This window comes from Mauremys mutica, chromosome 14 (assembly GCF_020497125.1).
Source record: "Mauremys mutica isolate MM-2020 ecotype Southern chromosome 14, ASM2049712v1, whole genome shotgun sequence".
Lineage (NCBI taxonomy): Eukaryota > Metazoa > Chordata > Testudines > Geoemydidae > Mauremys > Mauremys mutica.
The window spans coordinates 14,525,227-14,540,574 of record NC_059085.1 but is presented as its reverse complement, the minus strand read 5'-3'; the positions used below and the strand labels follow the sequence as shown (position 1 = coordinate 14,540,574).

The window sequence follows — 15,348 nt, the reverse complement described above, 5'->3', positions numbered from 1 at the left end:
TAGGTAGAGATTGGGAATCCAATGCAAGAACAGTATATAATACAAGCACTGACACTCTTGATTACATGGCTGAGATTTGTGCAAAGGACAAATTAAGTGCAAGACACTTAAATTTACCTTTAGCTTTCCAGAATGGAGTTGTATATATATGAAAAACACTATATAAAATCTCAAACTATGAAGAGGCATTGCAGTGTAAGATTTTTTTTTTTCTCCCTGAAGCTACAGTCTCTCTGTAGGCTTTGTATACTGGAAAAGTGTAACTGGAAAAAGTCTATTATTTCAGTCACAATCCAAAAAGCAAGATTTCTTTTTTAAATATATTGCTAATAGAAGTTGTATAGCCACCCATGCATCTAATTCAAAACCAAATGTGCTTTTTAAAATGTGAGTGAATAAATGTGCAGTACTGTTATATTATATTGTATTTCTGCAAGCAGGGCATTCGGGATCTGGTCTAAAGAAGTGGTGTGTACCTAGGGTGACCAAATGTCCCGATTTTATAGGGACAGTCCTGACTTTTGGATCTTTTTCTTATATAGGCTCCTATTACCCACACCCCCGTCCTGATTTTTCACATTGGCTGTCTGGTCACCCTACGTGTACCCATTGAAGCCAGTAGGAGTTGAGGGCACTCAGATGAGGCTCATTCACAATGCAAGCTGCTACTGTGCAGGCTTCCCTTTCCCAGTGCTACCAATGCTCCTGACTAGAAACAACAGCGCTGGGCTACTTTCAGCAACAAATCCCAGTCATTATAAGTTGGGGGGGGGGAGGGGGCTTCACAGGGACCAGATGAAGACGACTAGCTTTGTGATCTCACCCTCCCTCTGCAGTTTGCAATAGTGTCTCCAGAGCTGAATAATGTTTAGTAGACTGATCAATTGCACTATCAGGTTCTCTACAACGTGGCCTCCAATCTAGGTATAATTTGTTGTGTTTTTTTTTAAATAACCACTTTGCCTAATTGCACTTTTAAAAGTGCATTTTGATTAGCAAAATAATCTAAATTTTTAAAAAATCTGCATTCATTGACAATACAATAGAACCTTGATTTTACAAACACCAATCGTATGAGTATCCAGTTACAAAAACCATTTTTCTTGATAGGGGTTGGAAAAACAAAAAAAACACCCGTACACAACAAAATGTTGATGAAGAGCAAGTTGATATCCTTTCACATTCCGATTCCTTGAACACACTTAAAAATCACTTCCCAGTGGTTTGAAGGACAAGAAGAAAGCAACGCAGTGCACCTGACTGCAGTTTATGCACCATACTTACTATAATTTTGAGATGTTCAGTTTAATTAACTACTCAATCCCCAATTATTCCAGGCAATAAGGATTCTACTGTACCTGAAGGCATCAAGTAATTTTTAAGAACCTAACAGAACATGCAGGGATCAGCTCCTATAATTGTGGACTATAGAGTCTACTTTTGCTACCATAGTACATTACTATCTCAAAAACATGGATTAATATATCCTCACAACACATATCTGACTTCATCGTATTGTCACTCTATTTTTACAGGTGGGGAAACTGAGGCACTGAGATTAAGTGAGGTGCCTAAAGTCATACAGAAAGACAGTGACAGAGCCCAGCAGTTGCACTCCAATGCTTTAATCACAAAAACATTCTTCCTCAATTGCCAAGATATGCCACCCAAAATGGAAAAAAAATACTTTGCAAGAGTCTCCTCCACACCCATACACAAAAGCTAATATTTCTCTTTATATGCTGGAGTAGACCCACCTACAGCACAGTTTACCGCAGTAAGATACAATCTCTCATAAAAGTATCGAGTATAATTAGAGGGTGTGCTATAAAGGTAAACAGGGTGTACTCTGCTAAGCTGTTCCAGATGCCTTTAGTGCAAGATCTGGGACAAGCTCAAACCTGCAGCTTTACATTTTCTCAAGAGTTATTTTGAAACTATACAAATCGCTTTGCACTCCCAGCTGGATTCTTGTGAAACTTGTGCAACAGAAAAACCAAAGAGTGTAATACATATTTAATTTTGAAAAATAAATGATCTTGAATGCACAAGGGTTGTGTATTTATATTTAAGAAATTATTTAGTCTGGGTACAGTGAATTGTTAACCATTCAGCATCAAGTAAGGTTAGTTCCTATTCTGCCGAGTTATGTAGGTATCACCAGAAGTTACAACATTAACCTGTCCTACTGCCTAAGCAAGTTTCTCTTTCAAAACACACCCACAATGATTCAAGCAAGGTGTGGAAAGACAGTTTTCATATACTCCACAAAAATGCACTAATTGTATTTTTCCAGTCAAGTTCAGTTTACTAAGCTATCACATTTTAAAGAGACAAAAAAGCCATGTGTATATACGCTAAAAATTAAAGTAACTAGCTGCCTCTTTAAACCATAAGGATTATAAGAATTTTCAAGTTATCATATTGCCTGAAATTAAGGTGATGCAGAATGTTTCAAGGAACAAAATGCAACAGCAGCAGAAACAAGCTTATAAACAGAAGGCAGGGATTTTTGTATTATGCATTTGGACATCCAAACTCAACTTCTATCTCACTATAATTAAGCACTTCACTATCTATTAATTTAAGATCATTCAGTTCAACTTTCTAGAGAAGTCATGCACACCCCGCATGTGTGGTATTTTACAGAAACTATAATTTGGTATGTGCAACTAATTACCTTTAATAGTGAATTATTTTTCTTCACAACATGAGACAGACAAGGTCTTATATTAGAACTGATAATCTTAGGAATCTGTATCTTTAGTATAATGGTATTTCTTTGATCAAACTTCTCTGAAAATTTGTTAGTACCCTAATAATTTCTGATGTGTTAATTATCCTGCTACATCCTGTTAAGCCTTGAATAAGAGAACTTTAGGGTAAAAATTGGACATGGGCCTATTAGAATAAATTGAAAACATGGGTCAAAACTCTCGAAACAAGAACACCGACTCAAAAGTTTTGCCATAATGTACTTGAGCTGTTCCCATTTTTCTCCAAGAATCCAATTTCACATAGCTCAACATCTTTCTGTAGGGCAAACCTTGACTAAGGTATTGCTAGTTTTGAAACAGTTTGCTAGGGATTTCAAATTGAAAGGCAAAACCAAGTCTATTTGCTTTATTGCATCAGTTCAATCCTGCTCCCAGAGTTAACCCTTAAATGCCCTTGCTGGTCCTCACCTGTTGGAGAACTCGGTCCAGAGGCTCAGCTTTGCTCAGTCCCTCTGGTGTTAAGCCACTCACTTCTTGACACTGGTCACTTAGCTCCAAATTGTCTGCTTTTACCAGGGATTTGTGCAATGTCCCTACCTGAAAACATGTAAGCGGGGGAGAAAAGTGAGGAGCAATGGAATGAGTTCCTTATTACAATGCATTCAATTGCTTAGCAGAAAGGTCGGAGAGGTCCAGTATCACTTTCCAAAAAATGTATTTGTCAATTTCACAAATCAAAGCCCTCCTCAACTTTTCCTCCTCTCCTGCCCCAGGAGAGGAGACTCCCAACACTAGGTACTTGCTATGGGTTCTTATGCACTCATGGGGAGAACATGTTTTCCACTCAGCATTGGTTCGTTCTATAGTTGTTAATTTTGGTGGGAAGATCATATAGCTTTACACTATTTGAAGACTCTGCTCAACAAAATTGACAATTGTGTCCATTTGTGTGTGTAGGGATTAAAAACAAAACTTTACATCTAGCAGCTGCGGACTCATTTGCATTACAGTAATTAAAAATAAAAAAATACCTTTAGAATGGCCTAAAATAAGATACATATTTTTAAAAACAGCTTGATCATTAGGAAAAAAAAAACCAAGGCCATTCAGGATCTGTTTTCCTTATGGAGACAGTTTCCATTAAACCATGCAGATTGGTGTACCAAGCGTGCATGCCGGGAGAGGGAAAGAGGATTAGAAGCCTCCAAAAAGGAGGGGAAATCTAACATTAAAAGAACAAACGTTTAAAGAAAAACAAGTAACCTCATTTTAAAAAAATCTTGGGGGAAAAAATAAAATAAAGCAAAAGGCCTCTGTAGACTTAACCTCCCCCCACCCCCTCCCTTTTGGTGCATTTGTGAAATGAACAAACAGCCCCAGCTGAGGTGGATATGTGATACTGACCATAATGCCTGCACCCGACCAGCCCAGGGCTGGGGGGCTGCTTCGCTTGCAGTGTACGTATATAACACAACCTTGTATCAAGACTTTGAAGCCATACCTTCTTGCTGTGTAGATCCACAACTTGCCACACCAAGAGAATTAGTTCCCTCTCATCCGAACCCAGTTTAGCCCCATATGCACCAGCTGTTGCCCCAAACAACACCACCAAAGAGTCACTGTGCGAAGCCGTCATGACCACAGGGGGAAACAACTACAATCAAAAGCACAGGTCAAAAAAAAAAAAAAAGACAAAGGAAAATAAAATAAATCCCACAGAGACTCACCCCTTCTTCCAAGTGATCAAAGGGGAAATAAAAGGACAAGGAGTAATAATATCAAGAGAAGAGAGCGCGCTATTGGGGAAGGGGGGCTGAGACAAAAATGGAGAAAACTTCTTACAGTTCTACCTGTTCCCAATGATCTCCTTCTCCCCGGGTCTGATTGGGAGGTGAAATTAACAAGCTGTGGGTTTCTCTCCTTCTAACATCATGGCAGGAACTCAGCCTGGGATTGGGCTTTTTTTTTTTTTTTTTTTTTTCTCCTCTCCTAAGTTACCTGCCCTTGATTCAGACCATGTGACTGAAGTCAATCTCCCAAAGAGACAAAGCCATTGGGTCTTTGGAAAAGGTGTAGGAGGGACGTGGGGAGAATCAACGCCTGGCTGACCCTGCCTGATTGGTTTTTCAGAGAGATCAGAGGAAAACTCCCATTCTCTATTTAATTCTGCCTCCAGGAAGTGCCTTTACCTGCCTGCTTTCAGTTTTACAGGATTCCTTTATCAGCAACCAGTGAGTGGAATGCAACATACAGCTGAATGTTAAAGAGACACGAGGCCTCTCTGGTTTGTTCACTCAGTTCTAAAGGTGTTTGTCTAGAGATTTTTTTCACTTGCACTGAATCTACCTATGTGGAAGTCTTAAGTATTTATTAATATAGCTGCTTTAACATGGTACACTGTTTGATCTCTGAAGCATTTCTTTCAACTTAAATCTAGATGTTTTTTCAATCAGGGTACCAGTGGGTGTGTATTCAAATCTCCAGGGACAGCTAACAAAAATAAATACAAATTTCATACTGTAATATTATAAGGGAAAGATGTTTAATGGGTGCAACATTGTAGCCAGGAAATATTATACATTTAGGTCCTGATCTTAAATATTGTTCCACAAAGGCAGATCCCAATATAGTCAACAGAATTCTGTATTGACATTGGGGTATGCATGGAACAATTTGATATATGCCTGAAGTGTAAGGCACTCCAGAAATCTTTTAACTTATTGCCACCCGGTACTGAGAAGTTCTGTAGCTATTACTTGCAGCCTGATTACAATAGTTAAGTTTTTCTTCTCTGTGTAGCCATATATAATTTTTTTTCTTTTTGCTTTACCAAAAACAAACTGGGCAAAATTATTTTTAAACTGAGGGAAACACACCAAAAATGAGAATTGAGGAACTTTACCACTGTATGTAGTTCCATTAACTGTGTGTACTCTGGCTAAAATTGGATGCACAACTTGCTACCAGTAGTAGCAGTTGGGGAATTTGTAGTGTGGAGGACTCAGATGATTTTAGCATCCTGTTGCTTAACCCTGCTCTAGTTTTAAAATAATAAACAAACCCTTATATCTCTCTTTAGCAACATCTTCATCTATTGCTACCATTGCTGGAAATGCACTCACGGTGAATTATGTGTCTAATTGGACATTAGGAAAAACTTCCTAACTGTCAGGGTGGTTAAGGAATAAATTGCCCAGGGAGGTTGTGGAATCTCCATCACTGGAGATTTTTTAAGAACAGGTTAGACAAGAACCTGTCAGGGATGGTCATAATACTTAGTCCTGCCATGAGTTCAGGGTATTGGACTAGATGATCTCTCAAGGGCCATTCCAGTCCTATAATTCTGTGGTTCTATGATCATTTTTGTAGTGCAAAGATTGCCCTTTAGTCCAATAGGACTACTCAAGGTGTTTTCAATTAGAAACTATATTTGCCCTCCAATAAAAGTCAATGGGTGCCAGAAATTTTATTTAATAGACAGTGGTGTAGCTATAGTGATAATTGATCTCTTCATTATGGGAAAAGGCAGAGTTGTACATTTATTCATGGCTGTCTGATTGTTAAAGTATAGAGAAAATTTAACTTTAAAAATCTAAACCAATCTATTATTTTTTTTTAGGCTTTAAAGACTTAGAAACATCCTACAAACACTTAAGCTTGTACTTAACTGTACTCCAATTGATTAAAATTCAACAGCCATGATGAAGTTAAATTATGCACCTGCTTAAGTGTTTGCAGGATTGGGGCCTATGTATATAATTTAGTTTGCAAGTATTTACATAGTAAAAGCCAGGCAGTGAAATCTCACAGTGCACAGGACTAACTCCTTGGAATTACAAAATACACCAGTTAGAGCAAGTAGCTGACTGCCCATCAGCCTCTGCCTTTGCTGCTTCTGCTAATCAAGTATGCTGCTATTTGAGAAGCAGTCTTAAGGACATGTATTCACCACATCAAAGAAAATAAATACCCACAAACCTTTGGACAAACAGGCTAAAAAGCTTATTGCATCCATAATATATGAATTTAGAAAAAGGCATATCTTCACTATCATGTTCTGGGGTTGTGCTCGTCTTTGTCTGTACTTTAGTATGTGACAAGAACTCAATAGAATTATAATTCCATAATTTCATCAGGGGGTCAGATATTATGGTGATGAGATGGCATACTCCTCTAGACCAGTGGTTTTCAACCTGTGGTACATGGACTCCTCTGCAGACTATGCCTAAGATTTCCAAAGGGGTCCACACCTCTTCTATTTAGGGTGATCAGATGTCCTGATTTTATAGGGACAGTCCCAATTTTTGTGTCATTTTCTTATATAGGCTCTTATTACCCCCCCCCCAACCCCCATCCCAATTTTTCACATTTGCTGTCTAGTCACCCTACCTCCATTCAAAAATTTTTAGGGGTCTGCAAATGAAAAAAGGTTGAAAATAACTGCTCTAGACAGATATAATAGAAGCCTATCATTTACTCTGTATGCAATATATGAGCACGGTTACAGGCTGAATCCCTTTTGAGAGTGCATGGGTATGTATATGTGGGGATCATCCTGCTCTCACTGAAATCAATAATTAAAACTATAATCTCTATTGTCTTCAATGGGAGCAGCAGCAGGCCGTCTGTGTACAATTATACACAAAGAGTGTACATTATGAAGAGAGACATCTGACTGGGAAAGATTCCAATTATGCAGACATCCAGTAAGTACCTAATCAACCTGACCATCCTTTAATTCCAACCATTGTTGTTATAAACAAAGATATACCAGCAAGTAATAGGGTGATCTGAAATGTTTGCATGAAATGCTCCATCCTGTTAGCAGGTCTTGGTCCTGCTGTGGTGGATAAGTGAGAATTTCTTAGATGTGGGCCGAGGAACCCTGTGGAAAGAACTGTAATAATAGCCATGCCCACTGAGAAGTTTTGAGCTGAACTTTCCTGCATTATTTTTAATTTCTGTTTAGCAAAACCAACTCCAGAAAAGGAGTGAGCCTGGAGTCTAGGCTGTGGGCCGCATTTGAAACCAGGAAAGGCAACAACTCACACAACACTTCAGCAAAACCTCTTGTACAAAATTCCTCTTCAGCATCTGTCTGATGTTTCTACTCTGTGAGCTGCTACAGGTAACCTTAAAGTTGATATTGTTATAATCAGAATTGATTTTCCAGAAAGACACTTAAAAAGAGCCATCTGCCTAGTATTCAGTGTAGTTTCTTCTCGAATACTCACTTTTTTATGTTTGGGTTTCCTCTTTTTGTGCATCATGTGCACAAATCTGTTACACATAGTCCGAGCTGTGGTTAGAGTTTTGAGTGTGTCTACACTGCAATAAAAGACCTGTGGCATGGCTGTGGCTGGCCCAGGCCAGCTGACTTGGACTGTGGAGCAATAAAATTGTAGCATAGATGTTTGGGCTCGGGCTGGAGCTTGGGCTCTGAGACTCTGTGCTGCAGGGTTTTTATCGCAGTGTACATACTTTATCTGTCTAATAACCTAATTAATTAGATTATTTCTGATTTACAACAGTGTAAATGAGAGCCCCTCAACTCCAGCTTTCATGTAGCTTGATGATGATATTGGAACAGGCAATGAAATCATTAGAAGACTATAGGTAAAACTTTCAAAGGTGCCTAAATGACTTAGGCAACTAAGCTCCATTTTCAAAAATGACTTAGGTTGCTTTATGGACTTAAAGGAAATCTTATACATTTTAAGGCCAGATGACACACAACTCACAGAGAAAACATTCTCTACGCTTATCTCCTTCCAGTTAATTTTATGTCAAACAAGTCTTACAAAAAGCATCTAAACAACACTGATTTCCATAGCATTTCAGATGTTTTCAAAATATCAGATTATGTAGGTAGTTTCCCATTTCCCTTCTACACACAATCTCCACACACAACTCAAAATAATAATCTATAAAATATTATCTATTTTAAAAACTCAGAGGAATGCTGTAGTCTGTTTCCAGAAAACAGCAACAGGATCCACTTCCTGAAGTAACACATGGGCTAAGCCCTTGTGCCATTTAGTGCCAGCAAAGTTAATTTGTAACCAAGAGCTGGCTGAAATAAAGAGTGACTGCTCACCTTTAGCTTTAATTCTGGTAGTCATATTTACAAAGGTTCTTGTTTGCAGGCTACACGTAAGGATAATGTCCCACAAGTTTTACTGACTGCAGAAAACATTTTAAAGATAGCCCATAACTGTTGTCCAAGTTTAGTGCTGCAGTTATTTTTCTATCAATTGGAATGAAGCAATCCTGGAAAATTGAGATGTTTTACAGTTTTATCACGAGTTTATAATGATAGAGATTTATTAGATGGTTTATGATTGTGCTAGACAAATCTGCACTGAAAACTTCAGTTCTTACAGTACGTACTCTGCATTCCCCTGAATGTTTAAAACATTTCTTTAAAGTTACACTGCTTTTGAAAAGTACTGAATTGAGAGCTCAAGACTTTGAACTCTTGTATCTATGGTCTAGTTGAGAGAGCATGAGGCTAGGAGACAAGATCAAGGATAAAATCCTGGCCCCTTGAAATTTATGTAAAAACTCCCACTGACAAGAGGTGCTGGAATTAGGGGTGCTGAGGGTGCAGTAGCAGCCCCTGGTTTGAAGTAGTAATAACAACCGATACGTGGTTTCCGGTTTCAGCAAGCCCACTATAAAAATTGAGCCAGTAACCCTGCTACTGACTTAAATGAAGCCAAGTTTTCAAATCTGTCCTCTATTCCCAATTCGTGTGACACTGAGCAAGTTGCTTCTTTATGCCCCATTTTACTTATCTGTGAAAAGGGAGACGATGATTCTACCTCATAAAACACTTTGATGACTACCAATAAAATGTGCTAAACTCATTAAGTACAAAGTCTTGTTATTTATCTAAAACAAGGATAACGTGGGCAGTAACAATATTGTATTGCCTCTAGGATGAGCCTTTCTGTGCTGGTGAGGTTTGTTTTTTGTTTTTGTTTTTCAAATGCTTGGTTTAATTCTTAGTGGACAAGTCAACATGATCAGGATTTTCCAGACATCCCTCTTTTGACAAGAAACTATCCTAAGAAGGCATGGGAACAAATCCTTAACTGTATTCCTTAAGTGACTGTCTCAGATGTTTTGAGACATCAGTTTTTCCCTGTGCTATCTAGCTCTGCCATGATTATAATGTAGGTAGAGACCTCCCAAATGCTTGCACTAAGACCTTCACAAAAGTATATGAATACATGGAAATACTCCAGAACCATGACTTCCTGATGAGAATGGCACTGGATGCCTTTGCTCTCTATCAAGCACTACTGCAGGCACTCACTATGTACACATTCTCTAACTGTATGCTGCATACGCTTACTCAATGTATGACTTGCATGCTAATGCTACAGTAATAAAAACAAAATGGGTGACTAGCACTGTTTAAAAACAAACAAAAAAAACCTAAAATATTTCCTGCATTATTTTACCCAGCTCCTTTCCCTTCTCATGTGTGGGGAGACAAACATTGTAATGCCCTGATCCTGGAAACACTTCCTCCTGTTAACTTTATGCACATGCATAACTCCATTGGCTACCTTTGGAGTGCACTGTCTGACTATCAAATACACTGAGCACATTACTTTCTGTATCAGTCCAGTGGAAATGAAAAAAGGCATCAGGGTTGAACATCAGACAGATTTGAATCTTCACTTTTTATCGGAAGTTTATCAACAGAAAACATGCATACATCCCAGCAGCAAGCTGTTTTTCTGAAGTAAATCCTTTACTGAAGATTCTTATAGGTACATAATTGAGCTAAATAAATAGTTTGCAATGAATATTTTATCCAGTGAATTTAGACTTTTCCCTTTCCTTTTGCAATGTCTGTGACTAGATCAGAATTTCCTCTAAATCAAAAAGTGTTTCCCAAACTTGGGACACCGCTTGTGTAGGGAAAACCCCTGTTGGGCCGGGCCAGTTTGTTTACCTGCCGTGTCCGCAGGTCCAGCCGATCACGGCTCCCACTGGCCGTGGTTCGCTGCTTCAGGCCAATGGGAGCTGCTGGAAGCAGTGTGGGCTGAGGGACTTACTGGCCGCTGCTTCCAGCAGCTCCCATTGGCCTGGAGCAGCGAACCGCGGCCAGTGGGAGCTGCAATCGGCTGGACCTGCGGACACGGCAGGCAAACAAACTGGCCCGGCCCAACAGGGGTTTTCCCTACACAAGCAGCGTCCCAAGTTTGGAAAACACTGCTCTAAATCATTTTATGATTCAAATATTTTCAGTACAGTTTTGTGAGTGTCTTTACTCTGTAGCTTGACTGCAAATAGTTCACAAACTATTCCATATTTGAACTTTGGTCAGGCAAGTCACTTTGTATTGTTTGTATTGTTTCTGTTACATGATTGGATAAGTGTATAAGTACTTCCTATATAATTACTCTTGTAATTATGATTTTGATTTTGAAATAATCAGTCAGTAATTTGATTTTGAAAATTCACTTTCTCTGAACATTCATGCCAGTAAAGTTTTGATTAAATAAATGTTTGTGGAAAGCAAAATCAAATGGAGGCCAGTATAGCAAAAGCAAATTCACTTATATAATTGAGCAGATATTTATGATTTGTTTTTTTGCAGTGTTAGCTCAGTTGTCTTCCAGCCTTCATCTACAAACTTGTGGGACCTAGATGGCAAAGGAAAATGAAAACCAGAAATTGAGCCTTTCATCTCTAAGTCACAGGTTCAAATGTGGCCTAGGCTGGCCATAGTCCTACTCAGTGACCCATGTGAACAAGTGATGGTGTGTAGTCCCATTCTTAGTGGCTGGGCCTTACAGAGATTACAACTTGTGATGATAGTTTTGTGAGATCCCTCATTTGGTAACCTCTTTGATGGTCTCAGGTGAGACATGGAAAATTGAAATCATTTGAAGATGTTAATTCCATAACAGGATTGAAGCTCATTAGTGGGGAATTGTTGGAGAAAGCTCTTTCTTTCCCTGGATAAATGGAGGACATCAGCCTCTAGGGTTGTGAATCTGACACCAGATTCGCCAGAAACAAATTTGCTTTGCTTCTTTGTAAATTAGACTTAACGTCAGTTCCCCACATCTGTCCCCCACCCCACCCCACCCCACATGCTTCCACCCGAACCCCGAACTATTACACTTTAATGAAAAAATCAAGTACAAACTTGGACAGTGCATTTCTGACTTCTTAAACTGTTTGGAGAAGAGTACATTTTCTGCAAAAGACAGAATGTTCACTTTCATTCGCTAACATAATGTGCATCAGCCCATTGCTCTATTAACAGTACAATTTAAATGAACTTCAGTGGTATAAATTTTACATCCTGTTGAGAGACCAGCTGGATCAATATCCCTTCTAATAGCAGCTGAAAATCAGATTGACCTGAACAGGTGATGTCCCTATGATGAACAACTTGGATTGTGCAGTTTCAGACCCTGTGTTTAATGGACAGACTTAGAACTTTTAATCACATGGATAAACAGGTGAAAAATTACTATCTTTGTCCAGCAAGCCTTTCACTTTTGCATATGTTCTCACACACTTTAGCATACCCTTACATTGCACTGATCACATCCTACCCCTATGGAAATGTAAAGGTTTCAACAGTTTGGGTCCTTTTGCAAACAACAGAATGCTGAGATATTCAAAGCCATCAACAATTTGGACACCCAATTCCCATTACTTCTAATAAGCATTCAAATCTCTTAGAGAGATTTTTTTTCAAAGCTGCTTATCTCCCTGAAAGCTTTCAGAGTAGCAGCCGTGTTAGTCTGTATCCACAAAAAGAACAGGAGTATTTGTTGGTATGCATACTTCCACATTTATTTTAGCATGAGCTTTCGTGAGCTGCAGCTCACTTCTTCGGATGCATAGAATGGAACACACAGACAGGAGAAATTTATACATACAGAGAACATGAAAAGGTGGAAGTATGCATACCAACAGGAAGAGTCTAATCTCAATTATGCCCCTTTCATCTAAGGAGGGCTAAGAACAAGCTCTGCAGTGTGCTGGTGATGGGAGAATAAAGGCCCCAGGTGAATAAATAAATCCATGCAGTGGAAGTCAAGATTGCCCAACTAACAAGTACCACACCCAAATAGCAATTTAGCACTTCTCAGGCTTCATTGACAATTAGGTGATGATGAGAGACAGTCTTTGACATGGATCAGTCAAATAAAGCTTTATCTTTTGATCCACGTGTTGCTACACACCTCTTTCAGGCCTTGGTTTCCTGATAAATCCTAAGGGGCGTGTGTATGTTTGTTGTTGTTTCATTCCCATTTGATTTAACTGCTCAGAGGTGAATAGCTTTCTCAGGTTCCCCTCATGTATCCCTTTCTTATAATTCAGTGTATTCTAAATATGGACAAAAATAGGCGGACCCAGGTTGAAAACCACTGTTCTATGATAATGACAACCAGGGCCGGCTCTAGCCACCAGCAAACAAAGCACGGGCTTGGGGCAGCACATTTTCAAGGGTGGATTCTGGCCATCTTTTTTGCTTCTAGTGGCAAAAGCCTAGAGCCGGCCCTGGCAGCAGCAGCACGTCGTGTGCAGGGGGTGCCCTGGGGCTGCTGCAGTTCACACCGCGGGGGAGCAGCGCCCGCACCTTGTGGCTGAGCTGGGCAGGGCAGGCGCCGAGCGGGGGACACTCGGGGTGGGGGCTGCCCCGCGGGGCACATGGAGCTACCTGCAGATGCTGCAGGGCGGCCGCCCCCCAGCGCCGCAGCCTGGGCGGGGCGAAGCGGCCGTAGCCGCCCAGGGACTGCGGCAGGGCGGCCAGAAGCAGCAGCAGCGGGGCCATAGAGGGCGGGGCGCTGCCATGTGGGGCCCACGTCCCGCTCTCCGGGGCTCTGCTCCCTCTGGGGCTACCCTGCCCCGGCTCCTCAGCCCCCTGCCGGAGTGGTCCCCCAGCTCTGCCCTCCCCAATCCTGGCCAGTCCTGGAGGCGGGAGCCCGGGCTGGAGAAACCCTGGGCTGAGGCACGGCCTGGGAGCCTTGCTGCTTACCCTGACCCTGCCAGCGCCGGACCAGCTGGAGGCGAGGGGGGAGCAGGCAGAGTCAGCACTGGTGGCGGGGAGCCTCCCGTCTGATCAGCATTTGATACACTCTGACTCCACACTGTCCTGAAAGTCGCTTGCTTTTTCTTTCCTTCTTCATGATGGAGGGATGTGCTTTGACTCTCACTTATTTTTGTTGATGCCTGGTCGATTAGAGTCTAAATTTGCCTCCATTCTATAATTTAATGCTTGGTTGCTAATGCAATGTGTGCAGCCAGACCAGGTGTTTTCCAGCTTGTGGCTCTTGGGAGAGTTGCTTTATTTTAACCCACGTTTCCCCTCTGAAGCTCTCTCCTCTGGGAGCCTGTTTTTTGCCTTTACTCAGGCTGGGTTGACCAAGGTGTCCCATCTGATTGTTCCTAGCTGGACAGTGACAGCTCTTGCTGTTCAGACCAGAATCTGATCCGTGTGTTTTCTTGGTTAAGGTCCTCTCTGAATTCCAGGCAGTGCTCCCTCAGTGGGCTGCTCGGTATTTGCAGAAAATTTTTGCAGGGATTGTTTTTCCAGGAGGGAAACCTGTGTTCCATTAGTTGTCTCCTCTTCTGTGGGTGAGATCTGTGTGCAACCAGGCAGATGGTTGGCCTGGAAGGGTTTGGTGACTCTTCCTTTTTCAGTCATGACCAAGAAGCAGCTCTATGGTATAAATGTCAAGGTGCAACACTATGCCACCTTCTCTGAACTCCCTGATTCAGCTGGGAGGATGCCTGTATCCCCAGCTTGGAGGACATTGTACAAACCTTGTCTTCCTAAGCACTTCAGTGACTTTCAGTGGAGATTCCTGAATAGCATTGTAGCAACCAATTGTTTGGGTACCATGTTACCCCTGGGGTGTCTGCGCGGGGCCCCTTTTGTTTGGCTTCAGATATGGTGTTTCATTTTTTCCTCTTTCTGTTTTTGCAGCTTTTGGGGTTTCAGACATGTTTTCTCCAAGCTCCTGTTAATTCTCAGAGTGAGATACCATGCTCATTCATCCAGCTTCCTCTCTGATTAACTTTTTGCTGAGTCAAGCAAAATTAGCCATTTAGAAAACTCATTAGGACAGGGTGGCTGGAGATGAGCAAGGCAATGTGCTAGCACTGTTCTGAACACTGATTGTGGCCTGGCTGTGGATTGATTACACCATTTATAAATTGACTTGTAACTTGGACATTTTTAGGTTGAATTAGTGTGTTAACAATATTTGAGTGAACTTGGTGATGATGATGCTTTAATGTGTTTAATGTTTGCTGAAGACATGTTTTGCTTTATTTTATTCATATCTTTATATGTATATATTTATTTTAATAGTTTTTAATGTGATTTTATGTGAATAAGGTATTTTTCTTTTTCTCTCTCTCTCGGTAGCACAAATATAAATGTAACTTAATCCTAACATTAAGTTGTTAGGCTTTAGTGAACTTCCTTTTCAGAATGCGCTAAGGAGTGAAACTTTGGGCAACCCCAACAGGCATGAATAAAATGCTTACCTGAGGAGGGTGCCTATCACTCAGTAGTTCCCCCTACTCACTGATCATCCATCCTCAGTATGTTAATTTCATTCCTTTCCAAACCCAGAAGCTG

The 15,348-nt window shown here is 40.7% G+C and overlaps 1 protein-coding gene and 1 long non-coding RNA gene across 11 annotated transcripts in view; one reads left to right on the top strand and one right to left on the bottom strand.

The window, feature by feature from the left end:
- Window positions 1-4,843, bottom strand: part of ESRP2 (epithelial splicing regulatory protein 2) — a 66,046-nt gene extending 61,203 nt beyond the window's left edge. For 4 of the 10 annotated variants that reach the window (XM_044987442.1, XM_044987446.1, XM_044987447.1 and 1 more), the window contains exons 1-3: window positions 4,560-4,692; window positions 4,219-4,371; window positions 3,186-3,314 (exon numbers count right to left, since the gene is read on the bottom strand). In XM_044987442.1, the coding sequence (XP_044843377.1) occupies window positions 3,186-3,314; window positions 4,219-4,353 (264 nt within the window). In that variant the 5' untranslated portion in view covers window positions 4,354-4,371; window positions 4,560-4,692. The other 6 variants (XM_044987445.1, XM_044987443.1, XM_044987444.1 and 3 more) reach the window with 6 other exon arrangements.
- LOC123349410 lies at window positions 4,814-11,797 on the top strand. The gene is made up of 3 exons (XR_006573529.1): window positions 4,814-5,001; window positions 7,687-7,845; window positions 11,335-11,797. It is a non-coding gene; the product is annotated as an uncharacterized LOC123349410 (long non-coding RNA).
- The last annotated feature ends 3,551 nt before the right edge of the window (window positions 11,798-15,348 follow it).